This window comes from Callorhinus ursinus, unplaced genomic scaffold (genome assembly GCF_003265705.2).
Source record: "Callorhinus ursinus isolate GAN/ISIS: 27379988/994484 unplaced genomic scaffold, GSC_fseal_2.0 scaffold47, whole genome shotgun sequence".
Lineage (NCBI taxonomy): Eukaryota > Metazoa > Chordata > Mammalia > Carnivora > Otariidae > Callorhinus > Callorhinus ursinus.
The window spans coordinates 5659371-5680057 of record NW_027397109.1 but is presented as its reverse complement, the minus strand read 5'-3'; the positions used below and the strand labels follow the sequence as shown (position 1 = coordinate 5680057).

General features: G+C 44.0%; 1 protein-coding gene across 1 annotated transcript in view; it reads left to right on the top strand.

The window, feature by feature from the left end:
* ADAMTS17 (ADAM metallopeptidase with thrombospondin type 1 motif 17) overlaps nucleotides 1–20687 on the top strand; it is a 359075-nt gene that overhangs the window by 195052 nt on the left and 143336 nt on the right. The window contains exons 12-13 of the mRNA XM_073882500.1: nucleotides 16575–16676; nucleotides 17747–17892. Of these exons, the coding sequence (XP_073738601.1) occupies nucleotides 16575–16676; nucleotides 17747–17892 (248 nt within the window). The remainder of the gene's footprint in view (nucleotides 1–16574; nucleotides 16677–17746; nucleotides 17893–20687) is intronic.

The window sequence follows — 20687 nt, the reverse complement described above, 5'->3', positions numbered from 1 at the left end:
GCATCAGGCTCCCCTCTCAGCGCAGAGTCTGCTTGTCCCTTTCCCTATGCTCTTCCCCCACTTGCTCTTGTCTCCTTCTCTGTCTCTCTCAAATACATAATTTTTAAAATTACGGTGGTTATTAGACCCAGGTCCAGATCTTCTCAAGTAATGTGTTGACAAAGAAACACAAGGGTCACTAAACTACAAGTTGGTATTTATTTTTGTATTTTGGATTATACTTAAATGTAATTGTTTCCTTGGCAATCTTACGAATTTTATAATTATGCATTGACAAATATTATTCTGCAAAGGTGTTTATGGGCTCCCCAGGTGCCTCGTAGCACAGGGCCAGGTGCTCAGTGCTAGGCAGTAGCAGGCCACCATCTGTTCCCAGCAGGAGGTGCTGGCTTGCCATGAGCTATTACTCTTCTTTAGTTGGAATTTTAAATACGGAACCTCCTTCTGGCTGGGACTTTGTGTTTGTTCTGTGACACAATTCATAGGCATTTTAAGATCAATCCAAATTACAAGCCATTTCTGCATTCAAAGGCATAGGGTAAATAACTTGGGAAAAACGGTTGCTTTGGGAGTAGCCTAGCTTCAAACATTAACCGGATTTCTTGCCTTCTTAACGATTTGCATACTAGAGAACCCAGAAAATTAAAATACAGTCCATTTTCATGTGTAGGGCCCTGGAGATCCCCACACCATCACCATGACATCCATGTCTATCTGCAGAATACCGGTATTGTAAGGCTCAAAGCTGTCTATGGAAATATGAACTACCAAAAAAAAAAAAATTGGCATCAATAGCTGGCATTTCTTGCAGCAATTATTGGCAAATATAGCTGTCTCCTCTTTTAGCCAATGGTAATGTGATGTTTTTAATTCAATAAAGCATTTCAAGAAAGTCCAAACATAAAAGTTCTAAACATTGGATGGTAAATATTTATTACAAAGGGGAAGTGAACTTGACACAATTAGCCCAATCCATCTTCTTTATGATTACAAGTTCCTCCTGTCTCTGTCAGGAAAGTCGCTGGAAAGCAAAGGCACTATTTAACAAGACTTTAAAGCCGTTGGGGCTCAGGTGTCCTGCTGGGTGAAGCAGAGGGTGAGAGAGCCCAAGGTAGGTATCGTCAACTGAGAGAAAGAGTGTGACATGGCTTTGGGAAACCGAAGGAAGAAATGCAGAGTTAGGACAGCATTATGACAATGATCACACAGCCTCATAAAACCCCCAGCTCTTTCCTGCATGGAAGATATTTATCTGTCCCCCCTCGTCACCCTGGTTCCTGGAGATTCTGAGTTGAAAGGTGCTATGTAACGACCACTCACCCTTAACCCTACAACCTTCTTAGCAACACAGTGCACCATCATTGCCCTGAAGCCCGTGCATGACCGCCCCATCTGGAGAGGAAAGTAGTGCTGGGAAGGGATGAACACCAGCCCTATAACGGCCTTGAGCAAGAGTGTGCCTACATGTCATGGCATTTGTAATGGATGGACATGTGGCTATCATGCTATTTTTTTTTTTTTTTTTAAGTATTGAGCACAGAAGCTATAGGCCAGTTGTTTTAGGGAGGCATGAGTGTCTAGAATGGTAATAGGCCCTTGAGGGTCTTATGTCTTCTTTCTACCTATTGTTTGCCCTTCACATTTAGTTCTCTTGGCCTTTCAGCACAGCGTGGAGGTGCTGTTCTTATCACACGGTCCTTAAGAAGGTCACCTCCCAAGTCAGGCACCCAGGGACATGTCCTGCCTCTGCCTCTGGAGCAATTTACACAGTCTCTTCTGCCTCAGTTTTCCAATCTGGAAGTGGGAAAAATAGCTCTACTTACACACCGTAGGGTTATTATGAGGGCTAAGTAACAAATGAGTTAGAGTACTTAGCATGTACTATGCACTCGGTAAAGGTTCGCTAGTACCATTGTTTCCCATCCTGGAGCCAGTGGTCGAGGGGACACTGTTTAGCTGACAGTCTTGTTGGCTGGTCCTTCTTTTCGGTATCTTTCCTCGTGCTGTCCTTGCAGCTCCTCCTGCTACCCTGGGAGCACCAGGCATTGCTCTCCAGCATCCGGTCTCTCTCTCTTATCACACACCTCCCAAGTCCCTGGGATGGAAAGGCTCTTTGCGAACTTTGCCAAATCCCGTAGAGATGCTCGTGGGCATCTTGACGGCTAGAGATCCCCGTGGGGTCAGAACTACAGGTTCTTTTCTCTGATGTTGGTCGCTTCTACACCGGGTGGGTCATGAGAAGCTCCTCCAGAGAATGTCAGAAGTTTTAATGCCCTCCTCCAGATGTTTGGCCTCTGAGTCTCTAGAAGACAGCTTTCCTGGGGGATCTCACGCTCAGCCGGGCTTGGGAACTGCCGATCTGAATGAGACCTGCCCCTTTAATGCCGAGTACCTGGCCAGAGTGGGTGGCTGGCCCGAACCAGAGCCTCGCCCTGCCCCTCTCAGACAGACAGGGCCACGCGGTGGGATGTTGGGTTGGGTGCCAGGTTGAAAGCTGTCCTGCCTGCCTCGGTCTCAGCCTCCTGCCCAGCATCTGCAGCCTCTCTCAAAACTGTTGGGCTTTGGCAGCAGATGGCCCCAATTTTCCAGAAGTGTTTGGAAGTTTACAGTAGACTGCTTCCTCAGAGAGCTCTCCAGACTTTGCAAGTTGTGTGTTACCTGCCATTTCTTGTCCCCCGTCACCACCCCCCCACCCTTGCCAGCAGAGTGCCCGGGTGCCCTGGCCCTGCCTCCACCCAGCAGCATCCTCCCTCTCCCCTAAGGTGGCCCCAGCCAGGTAACCGTGTCGCTGCGACCTACAGGACATGGAAGGAGTGACCAACCTCAGGGCTCAGGGAGCCTTCCAGAAAGGGGGCTGGCATGCCAGCCTGGGGGAAGGCTTCAAACTGCAGTAGTACTTGTGGAAAATTTGGATTAGTAACTTTTTCATCCAGCTCTTATTTTATCTCCCTTTTGGCTTGCGTTATCAGCAACACATTTCTGAGGGTTTTTACATAACCATTGCCTTCATTATGGCTGCGAGACAGAGCCGTTCTCCAAACACTCAGTGGGTGCCCGGTGGAGGAAGAGAATCAAAACAACCTCCCCAGCACTTAAAACGGACACCGGACACCACCAGTTGAAGAAAAATGGTAAAGCTTTGAAGGCATGAACAGTGCTGTCTCCTGAGGAACTCAGACCTTGCCTGTGTTTTCACAGTACGCCAAGGAGGGAAGCTTGGCACCGGCCTATTTGTCCCGCAGCTGCTGGAGGCAGTCTGCTGCGAAATGCCCTTGATACGACTTTTGCCAAACCTTAAATGGAGCCAGTGAGGCAACAGATGCTAGAACCAGACAGCTGTTTCATTTCCTTTGTTCTTTGTCCCGGACCAGTAGCTTTCCACTGCTGTTTGGTTTGGTTCGGTTTGGTTTGGTTTGGGGATTTTTTTCGGTTTTTGGTTGTTGTTGGTTTGGGTTTTTTTGTTTGTTTGTTTCGTTGGTTTTTATTTCGTTGTTTTTTGTTTGTTTTGTTTTGTTTTCCCATCTGACCTTATTTCACTTTTTTTTTCCCTATAAAACTTGATATTTTCACCATTTAACAAAATCGTTAAAATCCAGGGCAGGATAAAATTTTTCCTGTACGTGATAAACATGATCCTCCTTTATTCCTCTTATGCAGGAGTTGGTCTCGAGCTGATTGCCCTACTTTCTTCTGCTGTTGGAGCAGGAGCTGGGGGAGCCTGTGCACCCCCACCCCTGATGTGACTTGCGTGGCTGTACGTTTCATCTGAGCAAAGATTATGTTGCCCAGCGATGCTTGCAGACAGAACAGTACAGGCACAGGGCCCAAAGCATTCCACTCTATTGCAAATATGAGACAGTGATGAGCCCGAGTGCCTGGTTGATGCGAAGGATGCGAGTTTGGAGGGGGAGGAAGCAGAAGAAGAAATTGGGCCCCATCAAGAGGCAGTATTACAACCAGTGGATAAGAGTATGTGTTCTAGGGTCAGGAAAGGTCCCAGCTCCACAGCTTGGCTAGGTCACTGCAAAGTGTGACCAGTGATTGTTTCTGTCTCCTAAGATTGGCGTGAGTGGCAATGAGATAATTCTGATAAAGTACTCAGCCTGAGCTCAGTAAACACTTAGAGTATGTTAGCTTTTCCCTCACGCTATCAGAGCAGTGCATGGCCTCACTCATGAATGTATTTGTTCATTCACTGATTTATTCATTTGCTCATTCAGCAAGGCTTGTCTGGGTGTGTACCATGTGCTTCCACATGTATTAGCTTCCAGCTAATGAGAGCAGGAGGCCGTGAAACACAGCCAGTGCCCCCTCCCTCCCCCTCACCCCGGGGAGTACAGGATGGTGGGGATCCAAGGGGGTAGCAGGTGAGACACATGGGCCTGTCGCTCAGCAGGACCAGTTGGGAGGTGGAGTGTTCTTAGAACCCTGATGGGTTCTTCTGGTGGGAATGGCGAAAAGAAGGAAAGACTTCCCAAAAATAGGGCTCCTGGATTTGGCCTTGAAGAATACGGAGGATGATATCATGGCTCTCTATTTAGATTATGTATTTTGGTTCTGGATCTTTCCCAGGACTGAGCTCTCTGAGGGCAGGTAGCAGGTCACGCTCCCTGTCCACCTTACTTCTCCAGTGTGGCGTGGTACAGCCTGCAGCGACGTGGGCTCTCCCGGCAGAAGCAGCAGCCTGTGCAGGGGTGCAGGGATGTGAGTAGTCAGGTACATGTAGTACAGGGGTGCATGGAGGTGGCAGGGAGAGGAGAGGGGCTATGTCATAGGGGTTTTAAGGGAGTCCTGCAGGGAGTGATGGGTGGGTTAAATTGAGATCTGGGTTTCCAAAGAGATTTTGCAGATGTATTGAGCATGAGGAAGACTGCAGTCAAGAAGACCTGCAGGAAATGATTGCATTTGTCCAGATGAGAGAGGAAGAAGACTTGGACCAGGCAGCGGCATTGAGGCTGAAAAGAAAGAATTCACTCCGGAAAAGCCACATTGCCATTTTCACATTTATCTGATCGATACTTTGTAAATATGCACTGTGGGCACGGAGGTCATTGTAGTAAAGACCATCTCCACCATAGATGCTTGGTTTTCAGCGTGACTTTTCAGAATCAAGTTTGTTTTCTGAATAAGCAATGTATGCACAAGGTGTGAGATTCAAAACATAACCATTTGTAGATTTCCTTTTTCACACAAATACTAGCATCCTGCCATGCTGTTGTGTGTCTTGCTTTTTTTCTCTTAACGACGTTTTAGAGTTGTTCAATACCTCTGTAAACAGAGTTGCCCCATCGTTTTTCTTTCTTTTTTTTTTTTTTAACTACAGATTGTGTTATTTTTCAGCCTTTTATTGTGAGGTAGCTTTAGACTTAAAGAAGAGGTACAAAAATAGTACAGAAAGTGTATACCTTTCCCCCCAGTTTCCCTCTGTGTCAGCAACTTACAGAACCCTAAAACCATTATCAAAACCAGGATATTAATCCCAGTACAATATTCTTCACTAAAGTACATGCAGATGTCGCCGGTTTTCCTGCCAATGTCCTTTTTCTGTACTGGGACCCAGTTTTGCATTTAGTTAGTCTTGTCTCCTTGGTCTCCTCCCATCTGTGGTGGTTCCTTGGTCTTTGTCTTTCATGACCTTGTCACTTGAGCCGTACTGGTCAATTATTTTGCAATCTGGGTTTACCTGCTGTTTTCTCGTGATTAAATTGAGGTTATGCATGATTGGGAAGGAGACCACCCTACATCTTGTTACAGGGGTATCCCCTTATCCGCAGTTTTGCTTTCTGTGGGTTCAGTTACCCACGGTCACCTGTGGTCTGAAGCAGCTGATCCTCCTTCTGAGGTGTGGTCAGGTCAGTCGTAGCCTATCCCCAGGTCACAATACCTATGACATGAAGTGATGATGTCACTTCATCAAATCATGTAGGCATTTTTTCATCTCACATCATCACAAGAAGAAGGATGAATACAATAAAATACTTTGAGAGAGAGACAGACCACATTCACAACACTTTTATTACGGTATATTGTCATAGTTGTTTTGTAATTGTTCTTAATCTCTTACTGTGCCTAATTTATAAATTAAACTCCATCATAGGGATGTACATATAGGAAGGAACAGTATATATAGGGTTCAGTACTATCCATGGTTTAAGGCATCCACTGGGAGGCTTGGAACACATCCCCTATGGATAAAGTGTGACTGTTGTACTGGTGATATTAACCTTGGTCACGGGGCTAATGTATCTTGAAGGATTCTCCACTGTAACTTTTTTTTAATGTAAATTAAATTTAATTAGCATAGAGTGTATTATTAGTTTCAGGGGTAGAATTTAGTGATTCACCAGTGACATATAACACCCAGTGCTCATTCCGTCAAGTGCCCTCCTTAATGCCCATCACCCAGTTACCCCATCCCCCCCATGCCCCCAGCAACCCTCAGTTTGTTTCCTATAGTTAAGAGTCTCTTATCTCCACTGTAACTTACTATTTTTCTTTTTGTGATTACTGTTGAGTTTATCTATAGCCGAGTTTCCTGACCTCGGCACTATTGAAATAATTCTTTGCTGCAGCTATCTTATACACTATAGGATATTTAGTAACAACATTAGCCTCTACCCACTATAAGTCAGGGGCATCCCCTAGATGTGACAACCAAAAAAATGTCTTCACACATTGTCAAATACCTTGCAGGGGGGCAAAATCACCCCAAATTGAGAACCATTAGTCTACAAGATAAATACCTAGAAGTGGATAAAAGGTCATTTTTGCATGTATGTAATTTTTGGAGTTTTATTCACCTGTGTATGACACAACAGGAAACATAAAAAAGTTCAAATCCTAAGTGTACAGTTACATTCATTTTTCTTATAAACTGTACACATCAGTTTAAACTACACATCAAGAAATAGAGCATCTCTGCAATTCCAGAAGCTTCCCTAAAGCCCCCTTCTATTCACTAGTCCCCAGCAATAATCACTATCTTAATTTCTGATCCCACGGACTAATTTTGCCTGTCTTTGAACTTGAGATGAAATTAGGTACATGCCTCTCAGTTCTTGATAGATATTATCAGATTCATCTCCAAAAAAGCTTATCTGTTTACACTCCCATAAACAACATATGGAAGTTCCTGTCTCCCCACATCTTCACCCAGCCTCTCTGGTCCTTGCCAATCTGAGTATTTAGGAAATGAGTCTGTTGCAGGTTGAATGGCATTTCTCTTATTAATGACTTTGAGCATATTTTCATATACGAAGAAGCCAGTTGTGTTCTCTTTTCTGTGGACTGTCTTTTTAAATCTTTTGAATTATTGATCTTTTTTTAGTGATTTGTTGGAAATTTTATTTTTAAGGAAATTGGCCCTTTAGCTGATATATGAGCTGCAAATTTTTTTGCAGTTTGTTTACTTTTTTTTTCATTTTATGTCAAGCAGAAATGTGTGTGTGCATGTGTGTATGTGTGTAAAGTCAAATATATCAGTACCTTTATAAGGCTTCTGAGTTTTATGTCATGCTTAGAAAGGTCTTCCCTACTCCTAAACTGTAAATAAACAATTCATATGATATCTTTTAGCACTTTTATGATTTCATTTTTATGTTTAAATCCTTAATACAGCAGGCATTTATTTTAGTGTAAGGTGTAAGGGATCCAACTTCACTTTGTTTCCAGATGGCCTCTCAGGTGGATCCATACCATTTATTAATTTATTTATTTCTCCCCATAAATTTGAAATGCTTTCTTCATAATATACTTCTTTATGTCTTATTTTTAAAATGTATTTCTGGATTTGTCCAGTCTATTCCACTGATATAATCATGTACCTCTTAATACTTACGTGACTGTAGCTTTATAAAATATTTTAATACACTAACCATATGCTTTTTCACTGGCTATTCTTTCTTGTTTATTTTTCCATATGGTCTTTAGATCTGCTTGTTTAGGTCCAAATTGTGTTGGTATTTTAAATTCAGTTACATTATTTTGGAGACTAACTTAGTGAAAAATATGTGCCTTTATACTTTGAGTCTTCCTACATAGTGTTTCTTTACATCCATTCAAGACATCTTCCCTCCCTCACTCAGGGACATTTTAAATTTTTCATTATGTTTATTTTATAAGTTTCTTATTATAGTTATCCCTATAGAATATTTTTTGCTATATGAATGTGATCTTTTATTCCATTATATCTTTAAAATTGGTTGTAGTTGCTATTTATAAAGAGCTTTGATTACTGTATTTTAATTTTCTGCCCAACTGACTGAATTCTTTTAGAAATTATAATAGTTCTTTAGTTGAGTCATTTGGTTTTTTAGTTATATAATTCCATATTAGCCCCTAATTCTTTCTTTCATCTAAAATAATAGCAGTGTGATAATATACATTCTTTTCTTCTCAGTTTTAATGAGAATGCTTCCAATGTTTCCCCATGAGATAGATATTTATCAGATGAAGGAAGTATCCATTTATGTATATTGTTAAGAATTTTAAAGATTTTTTAATGTATTCATTCAAGACAGAGAGAGAGAGAGAGAGAGAGAGAGAGAGAGAATGAGTAGGGGGAGAAGCAGAGGGAGGGGGAGAAGCAGACTCCCCGCGGAGCAGGGAGCCCGATGCGGGGCTCGATCCCAAGACCCTGGGATCATGACCTGAGCTGAAGGCAGACGCTTAACCATCTGAGCCACCCAGGCGCCCCTTGTTAAGAATTCTAATAAGAGGTTTTGATTAAATTTTATTAAATGTCTTCTCAGCATCCATGGAGAGGACTGGATGAGTTCTCTCTTTGAATTATTAATGTGGCAAATTATATTAGCAGGTTTTCTAATACTGAACTATCTTCAGATTCTTGGAGTAAACCTTACTTGGCCGTGGTGTATGTTTCACTATATTAGTAAATTTTATTTAGGATTTTCGTCACAGTGTTCATAAATGAGTTTGGTATGAACCTTTTTTCTTTTCCTGTGCTTATCTTGTTCAGTTTGGTTTCAGTGTGATATCAATTAATATAAATAATAAGGAAAACTTCCCCTTTTTAAATGCTCTTAAGCAGTTTGAATGCATTGGTGTTATCTGTTTCTGAAAGATTAAATAGAATCTCCTTATGAAAAATACTGCTAAGAAACCATGTGGGCCATAGGTTTTCAGGAAGGGTAACTCATTGGCCAGCTTCCCTAGGTCTTCTATATTAGCTAGTTTATGTGAATTTTTACTCTGTTCTGGGTTTGGTTTTTTTTTTTTAAAGATTTCATTTATTTATTTGAGAGAGAGCATGAGCAGAGAGAGGGGCACAGGGAGAGAGAGAAGCAGACTCCCCGCTGGGCAGGGAGCCTGATGCAGAACTCGATCCCAGAACCCTGAGATCATGACCCGAGCCAAAGGCAGATGCTTGATGACTGAGCCATGCAGGTGCCCCACATTTTACTCTATTCTGAACAATAGCTCTATTAATTTATACACTGTAAGGAAATCATTTCATCTCAAGTTTAGGTACATAGAATCGAGCTCAGTGATCACTGATTATTTTTTAAAATTTGCATGCATACCTACATATGTACATACATAAAATTTCCTTTACATTTTGGTTATCTTCTTTCTTCCTTTCTGTCCATCTTTTTTTCTTTCTCCTTTCTTTTCATCTTATTATTCATGCTTTCTTCCCTTTTTCTTGACTAGGTTAGCAAGTGGTTTATCCAGTTCATTTTTCCCCCAAAGAGCCAACTCAGACTTGTCTATGGTTTTTCTGTTCCCTAAATAATAAATTACTCCTTTTATCTTCATTAATTTATTCTGTTTTCTTAGAAATTTATATTGTTCCACTTTCATACTTTTTGAAGTAGACAATTTTTTTTTCCTTGTTTGAGTATTTGAGACTCTTCCTTCATCTGCCATGGTATCTAACATTTTCATCGTCATTATTTTCTTCATAATTCGCAACTTTGGTTATGACTTTCCCATTGGCCCAAGAGTTGCTTAAAATGACATCCTGTGGTTTTTGCTGTTTTCAGTGGATGCAAAGCAAGCCATTTATTTCATCAGATGTACAAGGGGAGGGTGTTACACAAGAGCGTGAGTAGGAGATAGGGGTTGTTGGGCCCCTATTAGAAGCCTGCCCCCTACTAAGTGGGAAGACTCATTATTCTACACAGTATATGTTCTATGTTAGCCATTTTCTTCTCAAGTACCGCCTCTCTGACATTCTTTCTAGTCTCCTTCTAGGACTATGATTAGACACAGACATCAACGTTTTCTCCTCTTTGTTATCTCTTAACCCAATTTTTTTTTAGTATTTTCCTATTTCTTTTCTCTTCATGCTACAATCTATATAATTTCTTCAAATCTATTTTCCAGTCACGAATTCTTTCTCTCAGTGATGTCAGAATCCACTGCTTTTCTTCAACAATTATACATTTAATATCTCATAATAAAAGTTCTTTCTAGTTTCTTTTTCAGATTTGCCTGATCATATTCCATAGTATCTCACTGCTGGCTTGTGTACATGATGTCATCTTCTATTTCTTTAAATATTTTATAGATATTATAATGATTTTTTTTTCTTCCAGAGAGAGAGAGGGTGGGCAGAGGCAGAGGGAGAGAGAGAGAATCTTAAGCAGGCTCCACACCCAGCGCAGAGCCCAATACAGGGTTTGATCTCACAACCCTAAGACAGTGACCAGAGCCGAAATCGAGTAGGGCACTTAACTGACTGAGCCACCCAGGCACCCCTAGGTAGTTATTATATATTCTGTATCTGATCGTTCTATCATCTAAACAGCTTGGAAGTTTAAATCTTTTGTTGGTTGATTCTGCCAGCTGTCATTTATGTTTCCATGTTTCGTCGTGAGTTTACTTTTATTAGAAATCATGGAATTCTGAGAGCCTGAATGGTGGTTGCTTTCCTTCAAAGAGACTTTACATTTGTCTCAAAAAGCCAGGGGTGCCACCAATCCTTCTAGAAGTGATAAACACCCTTCCAGATTCCAGACTTATTCTCCCAGCTGGAGGGTCAAGATCATTGCCAGCCCTCGGGGGGATGCACCCCTTGTATGTGCTGACTACAAATTGGACTATGTTGTAGGTATGTACAGGTATAAGTATGTGTGTGTTTTGTGTTGGTTTTCTTGAATAGTTCCTTCACTTCTGGTGAGCTCAGTAGTAAGAATGACGTTTGAGGGGCACCTGGCTTGCTCAGTTGGTAAGATCAAGAGACTCTTGTTCTTGCGGTTTTAAGTTTGAGCCCCATACTGGGGTATAGAGATTACCTAAAAATAAAATCTTTAAAAAATTGAATGACGTTTGATTATAATACTTAGCTGTTTTTGCAATGGAAGAGCAGCCCTGCCTTCCATAGATGATCTATTCTGACATTTGCTGAGAGCTAAAGGTGCCACAGGCAAACTTCTCTTTAGAGTTTCTACTCTACCCTAACTCCATGGGCATGATGAAATAAATGCATTTCCACCTTTAAACCCTTTCTCTCCATTCCCTCTACACTCCAATTTAATTATTTTTCTTAGTGGTTAACGTTTTCCCTTTAAGAGCTCTGATACCTCAGTTATTACATTTGTCTGTTTTGTTCCTCCCCCAGCTAGACATGATAAAGAAATTGATATATATATGGACAATCCCCTATTCCGCCCCCCACTGCACCTTCTTTTCTAGCCTGTTCTTGTATCTCTACCATTTCTGCCTCATCCAAATTTATATCCTCGGCCTTCTGTTCTCTAACTTCAGCTAGAGAAGTTCTCTAACTTCATTTCAACCGATGCTTTGGTGGGTGCTCACTTCTAGTCACTTCTGAGTTTTCATTCATTTCTCGGCTGACTGAACTTTATCCTCTAGTATTTTCTCCAGAAAAGGATTCCACTCTTTATACGTTCAAAATAATTTTCTGGGGGCACCTGGGTGGCCCAGTCAATTAAGCGTCTGCCTTTGGCTCGGGTCATGTTCTCAGGGTCCTGGGATCGAGTCCCGCATCAGGCTCCCTGCTTAGCGGGGAGTCTGCTTCTCCCTCTGCCTGCCGCTCCCCCCACCCCAGCTCGTGCTCTCTCTCTCAAATAAATAGATAAAATATTTTTAAAAAGTAATTTTCTGTTACCTAAGTACTTGAGCAACACTTTAGTTGCTAGAAATTGCTCAGGTTACATTTTCTTTCCTTGTGTCCTTCTAAGCATCACCCCACAGTGGGTGCTGTTGTGGAAAAATCTGCAGGGAGCCTGCTGTCTTTTCCCCTTGTCAGTGACTTGATCTTCTTGCCCGGCTGCTTAAAATATTTTGTGCTCTATCTCTGAAATCCAGTAACTTTTATTAAGGACATGCCTCTGTGTTCATTATTCTTCGCCATTTTTTCCTGGAATAGGGCTTTGCTTTCCAATCTGAAACTGAGAGCTTCTTTCATTTCAGGATAGGATCTTGAATTTCTCTTCAGATACCTTTTCTGTCCCATTACTTCGGTTCTCTTCTTTAGGAGTCCTGTCTTTCCACCCCAACTCAGGGCCCTTGACCACCACAAACATCTGTCCCCTCATTGGAAAAAATAGAGCTCATCCTCCTTGCCTCCCACTTTTGCTTATGTCACAGCTCCTTTATGTGTCTTCCATGTCTGTCATTTCTGCCTAATCTGTTTCAACTGTTTAGTCATTTTATTAAATTCACTTTTGCTTGGTCATTAACTCCATGTACCCCTCTGTGTTCAGTGGTATATCTCTTCTTCTGCTCTCAGTGTTGTCCTCATTGGTCATCTGATTGTATTCTTTTTTACCTTCCTTGGCCCAGTTCTGATGGTTAATACTTTATCTCCTTTGACCTGACCACCTTTTCCCTGAGTTCTTATGTATTTGCTTTTTGCAAGTGCAAAAAAAAAAAAAAAAAAAGACAGTTACTATGTTTTTTTTAAAAAAATGCACATAGGTTTGCACATTCTTTTTAGCCATATGATGATCATATTATCTGGTGAGTATTCTTCACATGCTTTCTCCCTCCTGTATCTTCTCCCTTTTTATTCATACTAATTTGTATAAATCCTGTACTGATTGCTTCTGACTATTGTTCACCTCTGAATTATTCCTGGACCAGGGATAGATAGGAGGTTCATTTTGGAGAGTGTCAGGGCTATTTTCAGGCTAGGAGGAATTCTCCTTAGGAGAGGAGTGTGTGTGTTCCAACCTAAAGAGGCCAGCAGTTGCAAGACTATCCACCACGCAGTCTGTCTCCTGCTCTAGGACTGGCTTCCTACACATATGGTCTCCTTGTCATTTCCTTGTGAAGCCTTGACTTTCCTGCTTCTACCTGGTGATAGGTTGGGTCCAGAGAATATTCCCTCTCCAGTTTGAGCATGCATTTCTCTCCTTATCTTCTCTCTCTCTGTAAATAGTTTTCCTATAAATAGCATACTATGCATGCATAAAAATGCACAGATCATACATTTAGAGCTTGATTAGTTTTTAGAGAGTGAACACATCTGTTGAGCCACTACATGGATCCAGAACAAGGATATGAACCTTGATCAATGAACTCTCAGTCCAGTACTTCTGATCCAGCTCAGGCCCTTGACCTCTACAAACATGCACCTCTTCTTTGGAAAAATGGAAAAAATAGAGAAAGCCCTGTCCTCCTTGCCTCCCACAGCTGTCATGAGCCTCAGGATGACAGAGCGCTTTGTCAATTGGAAAGCACGACATGAATGCCAGCTCTCTAAAAGGCATCATGGTGGCAAAGATTAATGCTGTCCATACTGTTTCCAGTACTGAAAACAAATCACAGAAGGGCAGCTGCTTAGCTTGGGCACACAGGGCAATGCTGATGGCCGAGCTGGGGTCAGAGGCTACAGCTCTAAAGTTGCCTTCTCCGCTCAATCCCCTTGTCTTTGTTTTGAAACTAAACAGAAAGGTGACCACTGTCCTGACTCCCAGCACTACCATTTTCTTCTACTTGAAGTTAATATAAATGGAATCGTGCAGTATTCCATTGTTCTGATAGACCATAATTCCTCTGTTGATGGCCATTTGGGCAGTTTTCAACTTTGGGACGAATACAAAGATTTTTGCTAGGAACCTTCTTGACAAAATGTTTTTGGTGAACATAGACACATGTTTCTGTCCGATGCATACCTAGGAGTGGAATTGTTGAATATTAGAATGTGCATGTCTTCAGCTTTAGTAGGTACTATCAAAGAGTTTCTCAGAGCTGTTGAACCAAGTTAGAAGCTCATCATTAATTTAAGAGTGCTCTTATCACACCACATCCTTGTCAACACTTTGTATTCCCTCTCTGTCATTTAGTCATTCTGGTGGGTGTGTAGAGGTACAGAATGGTGGTTTTAATTTGCCTTTCCTGGATGGCTGATGAAACTGAGTGCCTGTTCATGTGTTTATTGGCCATCCTTATGTTTAAATGCCCTCACTTGTGAAGTTTCCAAGTTTTTTGCCCATTTTTCTACTGTGCCACTTTAATTTGTCTGTGGGGGGCTTTTGTGTTTTTTACATGTATTCTAGATACACATCCTATGTTGATCCCATTCATTACAAACATCTCTCCCATGTATTACAAATATCCTCTCTCACTTTCTTACAGTTGTCTTTTGATAAACAGAAGTTCTTCATTTTAATATAGTATAATTCATTAATTTTTCCCTTTATGGTTAGTACTGTTTGTGTTCTACTTAAAGCTTTGCCTGACCCCATCCCCTTTTCCCTAATGATTAGAAAAGTTTTATGGGAATGTGCTGTCTATAAAGTGCATAACAGTTCACACCACCTTCTTCCTCTCCCTCCCGATGGGGCAGGTGCATCTCCTTATCCCAAGCACTCCTACCTCATAAATTACCTCCCAGGTCAGCCTTGTCTCACGAACACGTGTCCACACACTGACACCACACTCTCGAAGAGCTCCGGGGTTAAAGTTCATGGAATCAAACATTTAATGAGGTGCAGTCCGTCTTTATGGGACCAACTGGTGGTATGCTCAGAGTTCTCATCTTTTTACCATTCCATGGAGAGGTGAACAGTAATGGGAACATAGGGGCTTTCCTGACCCCAAGTGTGCACTGTTCCACCTGAATCATCAACTTCTTTAAGGGCACAGAGCAGCTTTGACATACTTGAAAAATGAGCAAGCTCTGTGGGCTTTTGAACTCTTTGTCAAAGCCCCTCCAGCTCTGCTTCCCTTCTTCCCTTTTTCTCTGTTTGTCTCTTCAACTTCGAAATGCTTTTTGACTTGAGACAGCACAGTGCACATCTCTTCTATGCAGATGTTTGAGGTTACTTGGAACGGCAGCCCTCTACACGAAGCAAGGCACACCTTTTGCAAGCTCCACTGTGACTGTCCTGAACAAGGACCCTTGATCCTCACCCAGCCCAAAATGCACCCTCAGGTGCCCCGGCCATGTCCTGGAGGGTGATGTCTTCTTGCTCCAGCCCAGGCCTCTTCCCCATGATTGGGCTTGGCATCCTGGAAGCACTGCGTCTTTAAAAGAGCCTTCAGTACATCTGTTCTCAATTTTCAGACCACGAGGCGAGGATTTGGGTGCAAGTAGTTTATCTGGGAAGTGATCCCAGGAAGCACTGTGAGGGGTCAGGGAGGTGGGAGAGGAGAGTGGAGAATCCAAAGTGCACTGAAGGGCAGGCAACCGCAGGGACAGTGGGGCCAACCCGCCAGGACCCTCTGAGAGAAGTGAGGAGCTTGCCTCGGAGCCATCCCACCCAGGGAGATGGGCTGTCCAGCTCCCATCCCTGTGGTCAAGGGTCGCTCCATGGTCAGAGGATGGCCTCGGGGCAGAGAGACTGGGGAAGCAACACTGAATGCTCTGAGTCCTGCAGGGAGGATGCTGGCCATGTCTGCCCCAGTTCTTTTCATAAATGGTCCCATCCTGAGCACTTTGTCTACATGCAGGTTTCCTATTAATACAAATGGGAGTCTGTTTTTAAATGCCTGTCCTTATTGAAGGGGAATTATTTTAATTGCATATTTGTGCATGTTCAGAAATTCCTTAGGTGAAATACTATAAGAAATTATGCATAAGTCAGCTGAGCTAGAAAATGGGTGACCACGGGAAGAGTGACAAACCTTCTTTAACCCCTTGAGGTCTCTGAGCCCTTTATCGGCCTTCGGGCTCTGGATTCTGGGCCTACGTAACAGCCCCTCCAGCCTCAGCAACAAAGCTGCCTCTTCTGGCAGGCCCTGTCTGAGGAGGCTCTGCCGGGGAGATTCTTTTCCTGTGCACTATGTCTGACCCATGGGTATCTGCCTCGTACCTTCCTACGTTAAATGGAAGGTATGTGTTTGTTAATGGCGCCCAGCCTGCACCCTGCGTTGAATACCCCCTCAGTAGCTAATGCGGGAATTGCCAAACTGAATCCCCCCCCGAGACAAGCACCCTCCTGGGAGTCAATGCAGAGAATTTTGTGGAGTTAAAGTGAACCAGTTGAATGATGCGCTTTTACATCCAGATTCATGACCCTCCTTCTTCCCTTCATATTTTGAATTCCAAATCCAAACCGGTCATTGGGCCCCGCCTTCCGACCCCAGGAGTGACCTGTTTCTGGTGTTCTAGGTAGTTGTGTTCCTTCCCTTGTCAGCAGCATCTGATGTGCGCTGGACTGTGGTGCCTGGTGGAAGGAGATACGTCCTGCAAGACCAAGCTGGACCCTCCCCTGGACGGTACCGAGTGTGGGGCAGACAAGGTAACCCCCGCCTCCCACAGCCCTCCCCCGGTCCCCGTCTCCTGGGCATCGGGCACGTCTCTTGAAGGGCGGTGGTCTGCACTGTACTCAGGAGTGCCTGAAGCTCCCCCTGGGCAGCCCCAGAAAGGCCCATGGAGCCCACTCTGGGCAAAAAGGGACACTTCTTTCACCTCTCTCCTTTTTTTTTTTTTTTCTGGTAAGATACAAGAATCGCTTAATATTTTTGTTAAATTGACTCTTCTTGTCACACAAGTGAATTTCCTTAAGAAAAACCCTTTTATATCAATAAACCATACATGGGAAAACAGGATCGCTGGCCATATGCAAAAGGCTATCCTAAAATGTGTTCGACGAGAACGGTGTTAGGCGATTCTAGCTCGAGGTTAAGAGAGCGAGCCCGAGGCCTGATGTTCATTAACAGGAGAGACTGGTATTGGCAAGGAGGGGTGTTGAGGGCCAGCAGCCACAGATTTCTCCTTAGTCTTACTGCAAGGAGTAAACGAGATGCCATGATGAGAAACCACTAAATCACCTCTCGTGGCCCGGAAGTGCCACGCATGTTGGGAAATTCCTTCTTGGAGGAGTGGCTTTCGCTTATTCTCAGAGCCAAGTTTCACCCCTGTGGAGCTGGCAGCGTCCTCTCCAAGCACCAAACCCAGTTTCGAAGTGCAAAACCACAGAGCCAGGAAATGCGGCCTTCCAGAGAGATGACGCGCTCGCATGAAGTAAAGTTGGCCAAAACTCGGGTCTCTTCAAGAGCCATGTGAATTAATCCTTTCTCTGAGAATTTAGAAAACTCCAAGGGAGCCCATTCCATGTGGACTGTGAGGGCAAAATGCAAAGCCCACAGGGGTATAGGTGTCAGGGCGAGTAAGAAAGGACGGGCTCTAGAGTTCCCAAGCATGCCTACCCCCGAAAGGGTCTACTTTTGTGTAAATTACCAAAAGCCACTGGGGATGGCATGGCGTTTTCTCATGTGGGGGGCACCGCAGTGATGTGGTGAGCGAGCAGGTTGGATTCCTTGGCGCTGAGCACCCCTGGGGCCCGGGGCCCGCCCTGCTGTGTTTCAGTGGTGCCGCGCAGGGGAGTGTGTGAGCAAGACGCCCATCCCGGAGCACGTGGACGGAGACTGGAGCCCGTGGGGCGCCTGGAGCATGTGCAGCCGGACGTGTGGGACAGGAGCCCGCTTCCGGCAGAGGAAGTGTGACAACCCCCCGTAAGTCCCCCTTGACCAGGCATTCTCCAGGGTGCCCTGATCAGGGTTTCCAAATCGTAGCTCTTACTGCCTGATGCCAAGGAGGGTCTGTCCCCTGAGGAGAATTTGAGCTTAAGGGAAACAATGAAATCACTCCAAGGACCCGGGGTGCAGGAGTGTCGTGTGCGTCATATGCGTCTCGGCTTTAACAGAGCTCTTGCTGTGAGCGTGGATGCAGTAAGTCCTGTGGTGAGCTGGCTCCTTATCCCTTGTGTGGGCCTGGGTAGAGAGCTTTCGTGAGACAGCTGGGTGACAGTCTCCCTTTGCAGGCTTCCTCAGTCAAGGGTCATTCCAGGGAAGCCTGTGGACCTTCAGGAAGAATGGCTGACCTTCAGATTGGCTGTTAGCTGATCTGGGAGCCGCCTGGCTGTGGATGAGTCACACAACATCTGGGGGTTCAGCTGTCTTTGTTCATCCAGATATTTTTCACCTTGTGTTCTTAGGAATATTTGGCAGAAAATCATTTTTGGGGGGTTTTTTTGTTTGTGTTTTTCTCGTCATTGGTTTCCTTTTATTGACCTTGATGACGACCCCTCTTGTTCTTGGCACATTTGTTCCAGAAAGCTCAGGGCTGGATTTTGTGCTTCATTACGATAATTCCTTTCCCACAGGTTTTTCTCCTCTCCTCTGAGAGTTCCCATTTTTTAATATTTCATAGAATAGTCTCTTTTATGTCTTGTGTGCCGTCAGCTGTACCACATTAATTTTGAAAATGAATGAGTTATACCTTATGAGCAAAAAGAAAGGCTTTATATCCACAATTAAGTCATGTTGATGAATAAGTAGCAATCTCCTCTTGTGTTTAAAGATTCCGATGCCCAGGCTGTATCCCAGACCAATTAAATCACAAGTTCTGGGGCTGGGACCTGGGAACTGGATGTTTTAAATCTCTACAGGTGAACCCAATGGCCAGCCAAGGCTGAGAACCTCCTGATTAAAGGAAAACTGACCTCACAGATTAGTCAAGGTCAAGAGCACAATTTCCCCCCCAGTAGTGCTGTAAGAATTGGCATCACATACTTGTCTTGTTAAAACTTTTCCTTCCAGTATTTAGCAGAGTGCCTGAAAAATAATAGGTGGGTTTTTAATCTTTTAGGAATGACTTCTTAATTCAAAGCATAGAGGGTATACTGGGATTCTCTAGAGAAATAATCAATGTATATATATATATATATATATATATACGATTTGCGATGAGAAATCGGCTCATATAATTATGGAGGCTGGGCGGGGGGGGCGTCCGATGATCTGCCATCTGCAGGCTGGAGACCCAGGGGAGCTGGTGGTGTTGTCACACCCAGGTCTGAAGGCCTGAGAACCAGGGGAGCTGATGGTGTAAATCCCAGTGGGACAGCAAGAGAAGATGCAGAGAGAGGTCCTAGTGGGGGTAGAGGACACATGGGGTGGGTGTGAATTCCTCCTTCTTCTGCCTTTTGTTCTATGGAGGTCTTCAGGGGATTGGATGATGCCCCTTGGGGAGGGCCATCTACATTACTGCATCCACAGATTCAGATGCCAATCTCATCCGGAAACCCCCTCACAGACACACCCAGAAATAACCCTTAGGTCAGTCAAGTTGACACAGAAAAGTAACCATCACAGATGCGTAGATGGTTAGACAGCCTGTTTAGCTAAATGGTGAGAAATTAATAGAGGTTTCAGTTTTCTCATGGTTCTGTGAGGAAGTTAAAATAGTTCTACCTCTGGCCCTGAGAAGAGAGCTCTGTGGGGCGCCTGGGTGGCTCAGTCGGTTGAGCATCTGCCTTTGGCTCAGGTCATGATCCTGGGGTCCTGGGATCGAGCCCTGGGTCAGGCTTCCTGCCCAGCGGGAAGCCTGCTTCCCTCTCCCCCCCCGCCCAACCCTGCTCCTATGCTCTCTCTCTCGCTCTTGCTCTTCTCTCTCTCTCAATAAATAAATAAAATCTTAAAAAAAAAAGAAGAAAAACAAGAGAGCTCTGGGTTTGGAATCAGGATGCTGAGATTTGGGCCTGGCTTCGTTGTTGGTCATGTGACCTCAGGGAAGCCCCTTCTCCTCTCTGGGCCTCAGTTCCGCCATTAGAGGGAGCGGGTGGAGTGTAGTGAGGAAAGCTGGCTTTCGAAGCAGGAACAGACAAGGATTCAAGTCCCAGCGCCACTCCTTATAGCAGCTGATGGCCTGTACGTGTGTCTCCATCTGAAGTTGGAATAATTCATGGGAATGCATGTAAAGTAATGGTCTATATTGAGTACATGGCCCCTCTCCATCTTCGCACTAACAGAGAATGGAGATGAGACCGTGTGCCCTGTCCCCTGACATACAGGATGGTGTGGGGCTCGGAGGAAGGTGATTTACATGGAAAGACTTTGTTCAGAGCAGGGTACAATTTGCAAGAGTTGTAGCTGTCCTGGTGCCTCATGTTTGCATCCAGAGCTCTTATACCCTGGCAAAGGATCAGTCTCCCTCAGCACATCATTCCATATCAGGTGTCACCCCGGAACCTCATAGTAGGGGCCTATCAGAACCTTTAAATGCCCAGAAAGACCCTGTGCCCCGAGACAGTGGACAATTGGATTGTATTTAGGTGAGGACAACCCATATAAAAAGATGCCATCAATGCTGAGCAGATGCATTAGGCACAACTTTTAAGGGCCCTGACTCTGGTTTCTTGGCATGACGTTGGCTAAGGCATGCCCCATACCTTGGCTGTACCCATTGTTCCCATCCCAGCTGCTTTCTGCCCTGCCTACTCCTAAAGAACCCCTAGTTCAGAAAGCTG